The sequence below is a fragment of the Passer domesticus genome, chromosome Z (genome assembly GCF_036417665.1).
Source record: "Passer domesticus isolate bPasDom1 chromosome Z, bPasDom1.hap1, whole genome shotgun sequence".
Lineage (NCBI taxonomy): Eukaryota > Metazoa > Chordata > Aves > Passeriformes > Passeridae > Passer > Passer domesticus.
In genome coordinates this window covers 10,747,543-10,760,885 of record NC_087512.1, presented here as the reverse complement: position 1 = coordinate 10,760,885, position 13,343 = coordinate 10,747,543, and the positions used below count along the sequence as shown (strand labels likewise).

The window sequence follows — 13,343 nt, the reverse complement described above, 5'->3', positions numbered from 1 at the left end:
TGTTGAAGTCCATGCTCCCATGCTGGTGGTGTCCTCCACTTACAAAAAAGAAAAATTGAAAGAAAAAATAAAAGGGGGTCCAGACCCATCACAGCTCTGTATGCGGTTCTTCAGAGCTCGAAGGCTGCGGGCAGCTCTTCCTGGTTGCCCTGTCTGTCTCCCCATTCTGCTGGCAGCAGCTGTTGCGATCACGTCGGGGTCACCAATTGTCACAGTTTCGGAGACAGACCAGTGACAAGACACACTGAGGTCATGCAGCAACAGTTCACTTTATTCAGATCTTGCTCCCTTATATAACTTAGGAGCCCATGACGTTAATCCTCATTGGCTGAGCCTGTTACTTCCTGCTCAGCCAGCCAAGAGAAGCCTAGTCTCCAATGGCCTGGGCCTGCTCTTACTGGTTGAATTATGTAAGTAAGGTAATTATGTACCTGATCACACATTTTCATTACAATATTATAATTATTTCTACTTTGAGGCCTACAGGCCAGCTGTAGGCCACCACATTAGGGGAAGGAAGGGAGAAGCCCAGGGCTTGTGCAGGAAGGGGAAGGAAAGGATTATGGGAAGGAGAAACACCCGCCACAAGGCATCGGCCATTTTGTGGTGCTTCTCTGGGATAGAAGAGGAAACCATCTTGGTATAAATAAAAACTACCTTGGAATAAAACTACCTTGGGACACACCACTGGGATTTTCAACAGGGACAAAGGGGTTGGAATGAGGGACTAGGGCAGGATCCCTGAGTGTGGCCATCACTGTCAGGGTGATGGTACCAAGGGAACCAGGGGGAGCGAGGGAGATGGTGGCATCCCTGTGTCTTTTCTTGATGGGCTGTTGCCCCTTGTCCACCCAGTGTAGGGGAAGTGGGAACTGGAGAAGAAAAGGGGGAACAAGGGCCTCTTCAGAGAACTGGGGACAAACTTGTGGGGGTTTTTTAAGATTCTTTTTCCTTCTCTTTGATGACATCCCAAACCAGCAAAAACAATTTAATAAATCCATCCTTAACTGAAGGGTTATTCCTCTTGGTGGCATTCGTTAACACAACACCTACTTTCTTCCAAAATCCTCTCTCTGACTATCTTGTGGGGTGATACTGGGAAAACTAAAAAAAATGCTGAATAGATTTCTTTAACATTCCCTTAGAATAACTGGCACCCCCTCCCTCAGGGCTCCCACGACTTGGAGATACATCTCCCTTTGCGGAGTAGACAGCCTAACGCCCATCCTGCGTACTCGGCCCGATTTCCACCCACTCTCTGCAGGAAAAGTAGGGCCCAGGAAACCAACTGGGTCAGACTGCTAGCACCACACATAGCACATCCCCTCCCTCAAGACACAGCCACCCAACACCTGAGTCCCTGGCTGGGTCCACCACAGCCACCAGGGAACTCACCCAACCATCGACTCCTGGAAACAAGGCTGGAAAGGGGTTCCTCGGTTCTGAAAACACCTTCCCAGGCATCAGAGGGAAGGCTGCATCTTTGTCCTGCAGGAGCACCACCAAATAAAACTCAGCATGCTCATGCAGGGACATTGGCACAGACTGTAAATCCAAGGGCCGATTAACCACAAAACCAGTCAGTTTGTCAGGCTTCTCTCACTGCGGTGACGTGTGGTGAAGGCAGCATCTCTTGTGGTGGTGGAAATGGTAAAAGCACCAGAAGATGTCCGACATTGGTGCACCAACTGTGATTTGCACTGTGGCCGCAGGGTAGAAAGTCGCTGGCTAGCACACTTCCCATGGCACAAGAGTGGCCACCCCCAGATGGACTACATAGACTGGAGAATATCTCTTTGAGGTCTCCGTGGACTAAGACATTGGCCAAAAGGGTGGTCCTCAGAAAGCCTTTAAAATATTCACTGGACTTGCTGGTATCTTTCTGACTCTTGTACAACACTTTGATGTTTTGATAAGGGAAAAGTATCCACTTGGGATGCTTCCTCCTACCGTCATAGGAAACAGGAGCAGAAAATACGAGCGGGCCTTCCTCATCTGACTTCCGTTCTTCCACCCTGTCACTTTCCATTCCCTCGGTACTGTGGGAAGGAGGTGTGTGGGAAACTGGAGGTGGGAGGAGCTGTCCCGAATGCTGAGGGGTGGAGCCAGAAGTGGAGAGAATACTTGAAGGAGAGGGAACACAATGATGACATTTGCAGGGACGACCGGAAGGGGAGTAAAAGGCAGATCCAAATTAGGTGGGGAAAAGGAAGACAAGAAGCCAGAATCCAAGAAGGGGCTGGAGTGGGGGAAGGGGTGCAAAAAGAAAAGGATTTTGGGAAGTAGAAGGTGGAGGAGGTCCATAACATGAGGGCCACGCCACATGTCCTTCGCCATCTAGTGAACCTTGAGCGGAAAAAGAGCAAGTATCTTGAAACTCACCTAAAGGTTTAACTACAGGACTTGGGATAAAGGTATTAAGGTCTAGGAAAGAAGTCTTGACAGAGTCACCAGTCCCACCAGGACAAACAGGGTACTGAGGGGATTGTGGGGAGCCAGGGAGACATCTAGCTAAGTTAGGGCTGCCCTGCACCATCTCAGGATGGTCTGCTCTCCCAGATTCACTCGGTTTGGGACACAGGGAATCAGGTACAGAGGGATCAGGATGTGCGGGTTTCAGGGAAACCTGGGGAGATTGTGGAGGATTTTCTTCAACTTTCCTCTTTTCATCTGAACTTGCCACTAATGATCTCATCTTAATGAACAGATGGAAAAACTCGTCACCTGGTTTTTCACCTTTCAATGTTTGGTGAGCTTAGTGCCCACTGCCATCCAGAACTGTACAGACTTTACATCCTCCAAGGTGCTGTTTGGGAAATTGAAAAAAATCCACTTCACAAACCTCTTAACTAAACTTTTTTTTACATTTCATCCCCCCTCCCACCACAGCCTCTCTTTCCTGATTTGAAAGCTTCACACCCATAAATACATTCAAGAGGCTAACAACCCAGTGCTCAACCCATTTGTGGAAGGAAATGCAAAATTAAGCAACAAGGTTCCCAAGCCCACTGGTGGTCAGAGTGTTTCTACACAAGGCCCCGCACCTCCCCTCCTTAACGGGAGTTACACTCCAGGGTACTACCTGTGGCAGCACCTTAACTCCCTCCCAATCAGGTTCACTCCCTGGGAATACTCACAGGACCAACAGACTCAAAAAAAAAAAAAAAAAAAACTCCCCAAGGGTCTGCTCCAACAAGGAAGGTTGTTCCTCACGTTTCAGACAAGGACTGACAAAGTGGGTTGGCCTTCCAATCCCCCAGGAGCCGCACAGCTAGAATGCACACAGGCTCATTGGGGGCGCTTGATGTGCCGAGACTGAGCAGACAAAAGTGCCCACACATTCCGCAGCAGTCTTTCCGTGAAATCTTGCTGAAGCAATGTCCAGGAATGAAATTTCCACTAGAAAATGCCCAGATGCCTCACGCTGGGCACCAAGCTAACGCCACCAGTTGCCGATCATGGGTGCCAGGAAGGGCACTGGGGCTGGCTCACCCCCCACTCCTGGACCTCAGCATGACACCACTGAGGGGCTGCTCCCCAGCTTTAGCCACAACTCAGGGACAAGAGTAGCAGTTTGGCCCACTCCTTTAGCTGGCCTGGGCTGAGCAGACACTCAGAGAGGTTTCACATCACGATGTGGCAGAGAATGAGAAAGAGAAGGGCTCTCTGGCTGTGACTTCTAAGCTGTTTATTCCTTCTCTGAGGGGAGAAGAAATAAATCAAGCAGCCTAGAGGAATCATGCATGAAAGAGCCCCAATGACTCTGCAGCAACTTATAAAGGGGGGCTGGCACTGGGGAGGAGACAGCCTAACAACCAATGGGCTAACTCTCAAGGGAGGAGCATGAGGAGGGACTAACATTACAAGACAACCAATAATGGAGGAGAAGGGAGGAGTGCATACATAATAAACCAATGGGAGAGGTGGGATATCATAACTCACACAGAAGTTTCTGGATAGGAGAGAGTGGCAAACAGTGATAGATATGCTGCAGGGGCAGGGTTTAGAGGATTGGCAGTGAAAGGTCTAGAAATAGGGGTATGTGCAAAGGAGATTGACGGAGAGAGGGGTGTACACAACTTAGGAAAAACCATTCTGAGAACTGAGATGGGGTACATGGAACAAACCATTTTCCAACATAGTACAATAATGAATTAAACAAATAAAGAACTAAATCAAACCGCAACAAGGGTTGTGTGTTCCCAACATTATAGATGAAAAAACCTCCCAGAACAAAGCCTCAGACCTTATCACAATTGCTTCCTGAAAGGAAGTGAGGCTAAACAGTGCCTAAGGCCAATTGAATTCTGCTTGGAAACCTTGTCTCTTGTTGCTCTAGGTATCAAAATAGGAAGTAAACAGCTTAGAAACAGTGCTGAGAATGGTTTGGAGGAAGTACAGCTTCCTCTCCCTGCACTTGCTAAGTTTGTTTATCTTTCTTTCTCTCAGCATAGCCTTTCATCATTCCAGCCAGCAAATGCTGCAGAGACCCTGCAGAAATGGCCTAGAAAAATAATATTTATGCAAAAAAAATCTATCATCAGCTCAGAACTCTGAGAAGGCTTGCAATGCTCTGCCTTAGAGCAAGAGCTTGAGGATATACTTCACATCAGTCAGAACTTCATTTCAGCACCAAGAATTTCACCAGACACAACTCAAGCAGCAGGTAGTCTTAGAGCTTTGCTGAAGATGCAACCCAATTCTAATTTTGACCGTGTTTACGTACATATGACAGCTATGGCTACAACACTTTGAAGTACTTTATATGCATTAGTTAAACGGAAAATACGGTGTTTCTGGAATTTTCTTTGGATCTTCATTGCATTTGGGGAAAAAAAATCCCCAGTCTGTTTGAGCTTATAATGCACAGAAATAATCATCGCTTACAATGCTCTTTCCATCAAAGCTAGAGGTCTTTAAGAAAGACAGGATGACAGTAAACCTTCTAATGGGAAAGGATGGAGTGCCATACAAGTCAGCAAGGCATCAACCCTACAGGCAGAGGTCAAAGCAGAGCTCTCAGAACAGCATCACTGTTCTCTGTGACCCACTGACCCAACTTCTTATTAGTGCATTAGATTATTGGATTTAGAGTTAAGTTTTTGGTTAGGTTAAGGATCAAATACAGGATTTTTAAATGCACTGGTGTAGTGAAATTCACATGAGGTGGCGATGTGGTTCAGCTGCAGAGCCGCTAACAGTTCTGGCATGAAGAAAATGTCTGATGGACAGAAAGGTACTCCCAAAAGCTGCAAAGAGCAGAAATGCAGTATTTTAGCAGAGAGGAAAATGGGAAAAGGAGAAGGAAAAAAATTAACCTGGTCAGCTTCATTCCAGTTACTAAAAAATGTAAGGTCAAACAGGAAACTCTCCCCAGGATAGGGAGGCAGTAAATTAAATGACACATGGGTTTGTTGAAAACAAATGACATAAAACCACTCCAGTATTCTTTGTGATCAAACCAGTCATTGGGTGAAGAGAAGCTGGAAATGTCATTTATATTGATTTACACAAACCCTTACTAGACTTTCTCAGAAGTTAATCAAAGAAACATTTTCTAGATGGATCGACAATTAAATGGATGCTAAACAAGTAGATACCAGACAAGGTACATTTCAGTTTTTCACTGCAAGGGAAAATCAAACAGGAATCCTGGTCAATTTGCCCTAAATGGGGACCAATTTGGTATTTCCATGAATGATTTAGTCAGCAGGATATGAAATGTTACTATTATTAAATAGCTGCTGGCTGGGAAGAGGGATGGCCCTAAGGAATTTCAATAGATAAGGGTAACTGAGCACGCAAAGAAGGGGAAAATGTTGCTTATCCAGAGGAAAGGAAGACCAGCCAAAACATGGCATTTGCCCTCAAATACATGAAATGTAAATGCAGAACCTATTCTCCTTAAATTTCAGCACAGGAAAAGCTGGCTATGGCTTTATGCAAAAAAATCTATCATCAGCTCACAGCTCTGAGAAACCTTGCAATGCTCTGCCTTAGAGCAAGAGCTCTAGGGGGTCTAGATCAGACTAGCATATGTGGGCAATTGATACTGCCTGGGGCTGGCACAACACTCACCTCCCTCTTAGCTCTGTAGTTGCTGATTTAGTTGCAATGGAAGACTACTGTAAGCTATAAAAAAGGAAGGTAAAATAAGAGGTAAATATGTAAAAAATTTACAAACATTTAGCTTGGACTACCACCATCTGAAGGCTGACTAGAAAAACAAACAGAGAACATTTTAAAATTTAATTTGAAATTTTAACACAAGATCAGTTTCACAATGAATCATGCAAACATTTCAGATTGATTGCTTCAAAACAAAATTAACAATTTGGGGTTGGTAGCGGAAAGACAAGACTGGATTGCAGGCTGGTCCAAACTTTATGTCTAAGTGATTTATAAAGTTTAACTTTTTACTTTCACTGATGATGATTTTAAATATTTCTAATCAAGATATTTCTATAATGCTACTGGAAAAAAAATTTTTTTTTATTAGTTTTTTTTTTCATTTTCCTCAAAATCTCATTACTTCAGTCCTTTTGCTAAAAAAAATTTTCTTTCCATAATTATATTAACAGGACACTCTACTGGACAAAAATGCTTCATCAAAGTTCTGCTGGCTGCTATTACAAGAGGCAAACTGTAGCATATGTGGAATTTCAGCCTTTTCAAAATTCTAGAGAATCTGATCAAGATTTTGAAAACATTCTGGCTTTCATTCATTGGAGCACTCACAACTTTTATCAGCGGATTTTTTACTGGGACTCATTTGAGAACAGCAGACATTTTTTTACACGAGTAAGTAAACAAAATCCATCCAAGAAGAGAGAAGTCACACAATCATTGAATTTGCTGAGTTGGAAGGAACTCACAAGGACCCTCAAGTGTAACTCCTGGCTGTGCACAGGACCACCCTAAGAATCACACCATGTCCCTGAGAGCATTGTCCAAACACTTCTGGAACTCTGTCAGGCTGGTGCTGTGACCGCTTTCTTGGGGAGCTGTTCCAGTGCCCAGCCACCCTCTGGCTGAAGAACCCTTTCCTAAAATCCAACCTAACACAACTTCAGGTACTTCCGTTGGGTTCTGTCACTGGTCACCACAAAAAAAAATCACAGAATCACAGAATCAATCAGATTGGAAATGACCTCTGAGATCATTGAGTCCAACCTGTTACAGAACACCATCATGTCAACCAAACCATGGCACTGAGTAACACATCCAGCCTTTCTGTATTTCCAGGGACAGCAACTCTTCCTTGGGCAACCCATTCCAATGCCTAATCACCTTTTCAGTGAAGAAATTCTTCCTAATGTCCAACCTGAACCTCCCCAGGCACAGCTTAATGTTCAGTCATTGTGTTGCTGGTTGCCTGGGAAAAGAGACCGACCCCCACCTGACCCTCCTGTCAGGGAGTTGTAGAGAGTATCAAGGTCCCCCCTTCTCCAGGCTAAACAACCACACCGGCTGTTGATGCTGTGCCTGATGCCCCCAGGACAGGGTTGGCCCTCCTGTTTGCCAGGGCACTGCTGACTCACGTTCAGCTTGCCATCAGCCAGGAACCCCAGGGCCATTTCCGTGGCACTGGTCTCCAGCATCTCCTTTCCCAGTCTATACACACAACAAGGGTTGCCCCATCCTAGGTGCAGAAGCCAGCACCTATCTTTGTTGAATTTCATACAGTTGATAATTTCCCATCTCTCTAATTGTCAAGGTGTCTTTCCAGTACCTCTCTCCTATGAGGGATTCACCAGCTCCTCCCAGTTTTGTACTGTTTGTGAATTTACTTAGCATTCTTTCCAGTCCTAAGTACAAGTGATTTATGAAGATGTTGAGGAACACAGGGCCAAGGATGGAGCCTTGTGGAACCCTGCTGGTGACAGGTCACCATTCACTGTAACCCTTTGTGCCTCACCTATGAGCCAGGTGCTCAGCCATCACAGGCTATGTTTATCCAGCTGTGAACTGCACATTTTGTCCAGAAAGACAGTATCTGTCTGTGAGAGACAGTATCAAAAGCTTTGCTGAAATGCAAAAAGGGAAAAATAACATGCAGTGGCTTCGGATGATCAACTGTGTGGGCTACCTTGTCATGAAAGGAAATTAGGTTTGACAAACAGGACTTTCCCCCATGAAGCCATGCTGGCTATGATCAATGATTGCATTGTCCTCCAGGTGTTTTTCAGTACCTCCCAGAAGAATCTTTTCTCTGATTTTACCAAGCACTAGAAGTGAGTTTGACAAGCTTGTGATTTCCAGGATCCTCTTTCTCACCCATCTTGAAAATCAGGACACTGCAGATTCCCAAGACCGCTCAAAAAGTCATCCAGAGAGGCTTTGTTATGACACCAGCCAGCTCTCTGGGCATTCTCTGATGAATCCCTCAACAGATTTGTAGAGATCCAGATGGAGCAGCAGATCCCTCACGTGTTCAGAGTCAAAGGGGAATTGATCATTCTCGCAGTCATGGTCCTGCAGCTCAGGGTGCTGAGACCATCTCAGGCCATTATCCATGGGTAAGATGGAAAGACTGCAATAAACACACCTGCCTGGTCTATGTCCCTCTTGGTGAGGTGACCATCATCTTCCTACTCTGAAAAGTAGAAAGAAGCCTTTAAAAATGAGAACTCAGTGGTTAAAATTGCATTGCCATTTCTGCTTCAGGCTGAGATTAGGATCAGAAAACTTGAAGGGTCAACTTCTGACTTCTTAGGCACTTGTGTGATTACATTAACACACACAGGAGTGTGTAGTGAAAGTTGGGCCAGAGTTTTGTAAATAGAGATTTGGGAGTGCCACAAAGTAAAGAAAAGCTTTAAAAACATACTTCATAGATCCTGGGATTTTTATGATGCATCTGAGTATTTTCTGAACCTTCCTGATTTAAAGTTGTAAGTCTTACTGCCAATATGCAATGATTGAAGGGAATATAAGAGGAATGGTACCACAGCTGCCACTTCTGTCTCCTGGACTGTCCAAATGGCAGGAGGAGCCTCCATGAAAAATGCAAGTGATAACAGAACTGGCAAGGATGGCCTGAAGACACGTTTTGGTTCTGTGAACCTGGAGTGAAATGAAGCCATCCAGCATTTTGGCATGCAAGGCACAACTCCAAAAGGCTGCATCAGATGACTGTAGTATGTAACCAGGATTCCTCAGGATGAAAAGGCAGCATCTGAGAGTGTTTGTAGTCCTCAAGCCATGACAAGGAGAAAGTAGGAGATGGGCAAAACACATTCTCAGGAAGCCATGCAGTTGTGCACATCTCTGTATTTTTTCCACAGCAGACACTTTTGGCTTGCAAATCTCACCAACTGCATGTGGCATTTTAGGAGCATCCAATCAAGTCATCCTGTATGAGGCAGTCACTACACTTGGTACTCTGGTTGTCATCAAGATTGTTGCTTTGTGTGATCTCATGCAATCACCTGCACTGCCTCTGGTTAGAGATTTGCTAACAAGGAGAAACTTCCACCTGTATTTCCTGTTCCATGACAGCACAGAACTTTGTGTCTATAAGAAATGTAAGACTGGCTATGTTTATGATGGCAGGAGATAAAATCTCCGTGAACTCATGTAAATATTGGTAAATTGAACCATTTCAAAAGGAATGGAAAACTTGCAGCCAGCCAGAGCCAGGGAGGCCTACAAAAAACCTGCTTTTTAGGATACTGCACTTCTCTGGTCAGCATTGCAGACTGGCTGGTTCAGCCCAATGCAATATCCAGCCCAACCAGGTCATGCTAGGACTCCTCAAAGGCTCAGTTCTCAACTTCATCTCTTTCTCTAATCATCATACAAGATTTTAAATACTAAAAGCTATGATCTCTGAACTAACTTTTCCATCTCAGATGCCCTGCCCTGCCCAGACCTGCCAACAGTGCCCAATGGCAAAGATCTGGAGCTTGATCTTCCCCGGCTCTCTGGGGGATACAAGCCAGCTTGGGCTCTCAGGCAGGGAAAGCAACCACCTGGCTTCCTGCTTTTGCTGTCCCTTGTGCCATGGCCCAAGCAGTGGCCGTTCTCTCTGCCAGTTCACACAAGACTCAGCCAGCATCACAGTGATCTGCCCTGCCCTCAAAGGTGGTGCTGGGTCATGGCCCTTTGTGACAGTGGTCTGGTGTGACAGTGGCTGTTTGTGATGCAGTGCCCTAGAAGAGCACCTCCCTCAGGAAGTAGCAGCTGCCCAGGGGAACACTGACAATTCTGCAGCAGAGGATGCCAAAGACAACCATGGAGAAGGAGGAGCAGCTGGGAGCATGGCCGGCACAGGCATGTGGCTTCGCTGTGTCAGCTTCCCTGAGCAGGGATGCAGGGAGAGACCACCAGCAACAAGCAGCACAGCAGGAGCCACCAGGGCTGTCGGTGTACATTGAGTGCTACCAAAGCACTACATGGCTGTGGGGGCACAAGAAGCAGGGGCCTTTTGTGAGGGAGGTCATCGTGTCCTTTAAGAGGAGCCCTCCCGAGGACGTGGACGGGAGCTGCCCAGCCAGAAGCACAAGCAGACAGGCCTCCCTCTGGAAAGCCACCCAGCCACAGCAGCAGGATGGCCTGGAGGACAGGGAGGTACAACAGCCAGAAAGCCAAGGACAGGGTTTGTCTCTGAGATGCTCGGGGGGACTGGATGACACACCTGGGCAGGTGAGTGCCAAGGACAGAATGGGATGGCCTGAGACAGGACAGGACAGGGGCAAAGCCTCTCCTGGGTGGCTGGCTGCCCCTCACCACAGGTGACAGGGGAGTTCATGAGGGTATCTTGAATAAGCAGGTGATGCAGGAGCAGCTGGGAGCCCAAGCTCCAATCATCAGGGCAGTGGCCTTGATCAGGGAACAGGAGCGTGAAACTGCCACTGATGCAGAGCTGTCTGAGGAAGAGGAATGGGCAGATGCCATGGACACAGAGCTCTCAGAGGAAGAGGAATGGGAAAATGCCGTTGACATTGAGATGTCAGAGGAGGAGGAATGGCAAGATGCAACAGACACAGAGCTGTCCCAAGGAACAGATGCTGTTGGGTCACCTCCTGTCCAACACTGGGTCAGTTCCTTGGGTCTGGAGGACAACACTGATCCCAGGGAGGGTCCCAGCTTCTCTATCAGTGTGGATAGAGAGGCTGCAGGAGAAGCAGCTGACAAACTGCTGAGAGCGTCTCCTGCCCCAGTGCATCCAGCAGATGTGCAGCTGGCTGATTTTGCCCCACTTGTAGCTTCCGTGGGACACTGTACACCTCTCAAACATGAGAAGGCAGAGCCACCAGCTTCTTCTGCCCCCATGGAGGCTGCAAGAGCAGCAGGGACAGAGAATGAGGCACCTGCTCCACATGGGCCCACAGCTGATGGCCCCGCTCAGCTGGACAAAGCCGAGTCCATGGAGGCTGAGGGCCTGGACAAGAGCGTCCTTGTAGTCCAAGAACTTGACGAGCCACAAAGAGAAATGTGGGGCCAGGAACAAAGCGAGAACAAGGTGACAGGACACAAAGCCACAGCAGAAGGGGCAGAGAATCTGGAAGCTGGCCTGCAGAGCCCCACAACCGATGCTCCGCTACTGCTGGACTCAGCTGATTACACCAGAACTGAGATTGTTAAGAGGGCCTGGCTTATGATCCAGGAACCTGTCCAGGAGCTAGAAGAAGAGTGGGAGCAGAAAGGAAGCATGGATGAGGCAACAACAGCAACAGCCAAAACAGAGGGGCCAGAGAGCCTAGCACATACCCCACACAGCCCCACAGTCGATACCCCTCTGCTGGACATGGCTGACTACATCAGGACTGACATTGTTAAGAGGGCCTGGCTTATGATCCAGGAACCTGTCCAGCAGCCAGAAGAAAAGTGGGAGAGGGAAGGAAGCAGGAATAAGGTGATGACAGCAACAGCCAGAACAGAGGAGGCAGAGAGTCCAGCACATGCCCCACACAGTCCCACAGTCAATAACCCACGAGTGTTGGACATGGCCAAGTACTTCAGAGCTGAAATTGTAAAGAAGGCCCATCATTTGGTCCAGAGACCTTTCCAAGAGGTGAAGGAGCAGCAGGACTGGAAACAAAGCCCAGATGAAGTGATTGCAAGACCTGCAGGATGTGCCTACAGACTTTTTGCCTCTACTGTCATCAACACCCCACCTCATGAGGGTTGGCTGAACCATGCCCTCAAACTGCACCACAGGAGAGAGGCAGAAGCAGGAGCCAACAGCCGATGCCACAGATCTGCTGGACATGGCCCAGGAGATCAGAAATGAGACACTGCACAAGGCTGTGCACATGGTCCAAGGATTCTAGACTATGGAATAGCAAGATCTGTGGAACAACAAGGCCAAAGGAGCAGGCGGAAGAACAGAGAGACCTGGAAAAAGGCCCAGGTTAGATGAGTTACAGACCCATTTAGGATTTGATGTAGACAAATTTTGATGCCAATGAAAGTTGTTACTTTAACAACAGTGCCTCTCTGCTTCATTTTGCTTTCTCTGCCCCTCCTTGTCTTCACAGGTCCCCAGGGTGGTGACATGAGCTCTTCATGGTGCTCATGCTCAGCTCCTGTCAGATAACGTAGTTATGGTTCAATCCTATAGCTCAAAATGTCCTTCTTGCCTGGATTTATGAGGAAGCAGAGGAGAATTACTCCCGCTGCTAGCACTGAGATCCCACAGGACATGGCACGGCTGTAGCCAACCTCCAAACAGCCCTTCTGCCCTGCCCAGCCCATGAAGAGCCTCTCTGCACAGGAATTCTTTGAACATTTATCTCTCCCTTCTTGGCAGTGAAAACCCAGAAACCTTTCGAGAAAGTCTCATCTCATCTTCAAAGCTCCTTGTGGGGGTAACAGGAGGCAATGGGAGCACACAACATTTGCTACTCAGCCATCATGTCTTGACTTATTTCAGAGCAGGGCCTGACATTCACATTACAATACACATTTTGTCAGCATCTTTTCGTCTTATTATATAGAAAAGTTTGCTCCAGTGTACTTTACCTACGTCAAATTTTGCAAAATTACCTTTATTTCTGAAGAGAGGAACTGTTTTTCCAGGCCAAACCTAACAAATTCTTTCTGAGAATTGGGATAATTTAATTTATATAATCATAGAATATGCTGAGTTAGAAATAATCTCCAAGTACACTGTGGAACTCCATTAGTGACAGGTCAGCAGCCTGAATGTCACCCCAGTCACTGTAACCCTTTGTGCTCCACCTATGAACCAGGTGCTCAGCCATCACAGGCTATGTTTATCCAGCTGTGAACTGAGTATTTTGCCCAGAAGGATCCTCTAAGAGACAGTATCAAGAGCTTTGCTGAAGCCCAAAAAGATGACATTGAATGGATTTCCTAGGTCAATTCAGTGGATT

General features: G+C 46.8%; 1 protein-coding gene and 1 long non-coding RNA gene across 4 annotated transcripts; one reads left to right on the top strand and one right to left on the bottom strand.

Annotated features, from left to right (window-relative positions):
• Nucleotides 1-5,130: 5,130 nt before the first annotated feature.
• On the bottom strand, nt 5,131-10,297 carry LOC135290573 (uncharacterized). 2 transcript variants are annotated; one of them, XR_010353337.1, is made up of 3 exons: nt 9,842-10,297; nt 6,079-6,132; nt 5,131-5,249 (listed from the first exon to the last, which is right to left on the bottom strand). It is a non-coding gene; the product is annotated as an uncharacterized LOC135290573 (long non-coding RNA). The 2 variants fall into 2 exon arrangements; XR_010353338.1 differs by having other exon boundaries at nt 9,975-10,296.
• Nucleotides 10,142-12,428, top strand: LOC135290572 (uncharacterized). Of its 2 annotated transcripts, none has more exons than XM_064404495.1 (2): nt 10,142-10,647; nt 10,775-12,428. In XM_064404495.1, exons 1-2 carry the CDS (start codon nt 10,222-10,224, stop codon nt 12,236-12,238), a joined length of 1,890 nt encoding a protein of 629 aa, XP_064260565.1. In that variant the 5' UTR covers nt 10,142-10,221; the 3' UTR covers nt 12,239-12,428. The 2 variants fall into 2 exon arrangements, with proteins under 2 accessions (XP_064260565.1, XP_064260564.1); XM_064404494.1 differs by having other exon boundaries at nt 10,772-12,428.
• Nucleotides 12,429-13,343: the final 915 nt, after the last annotated feature.

Bases quoted from the DNA above. Each gene is read 5' to 3' on its own strand.
- LOC135290572 (XM_064404494.1), top strand. From the start codon at position 10,222: ATGCCAAAGACAACCATGGAGAAGGAGGAGCAGCTGGGAGCATGGCCG. The intron at 10,648-10,771 runs GTGAGTGCCAAG...ATCTTGAATAAG, and splicing joins TGGATGACACACCTGGGCAG to CAGGTGATGCAGGAGCAGCT.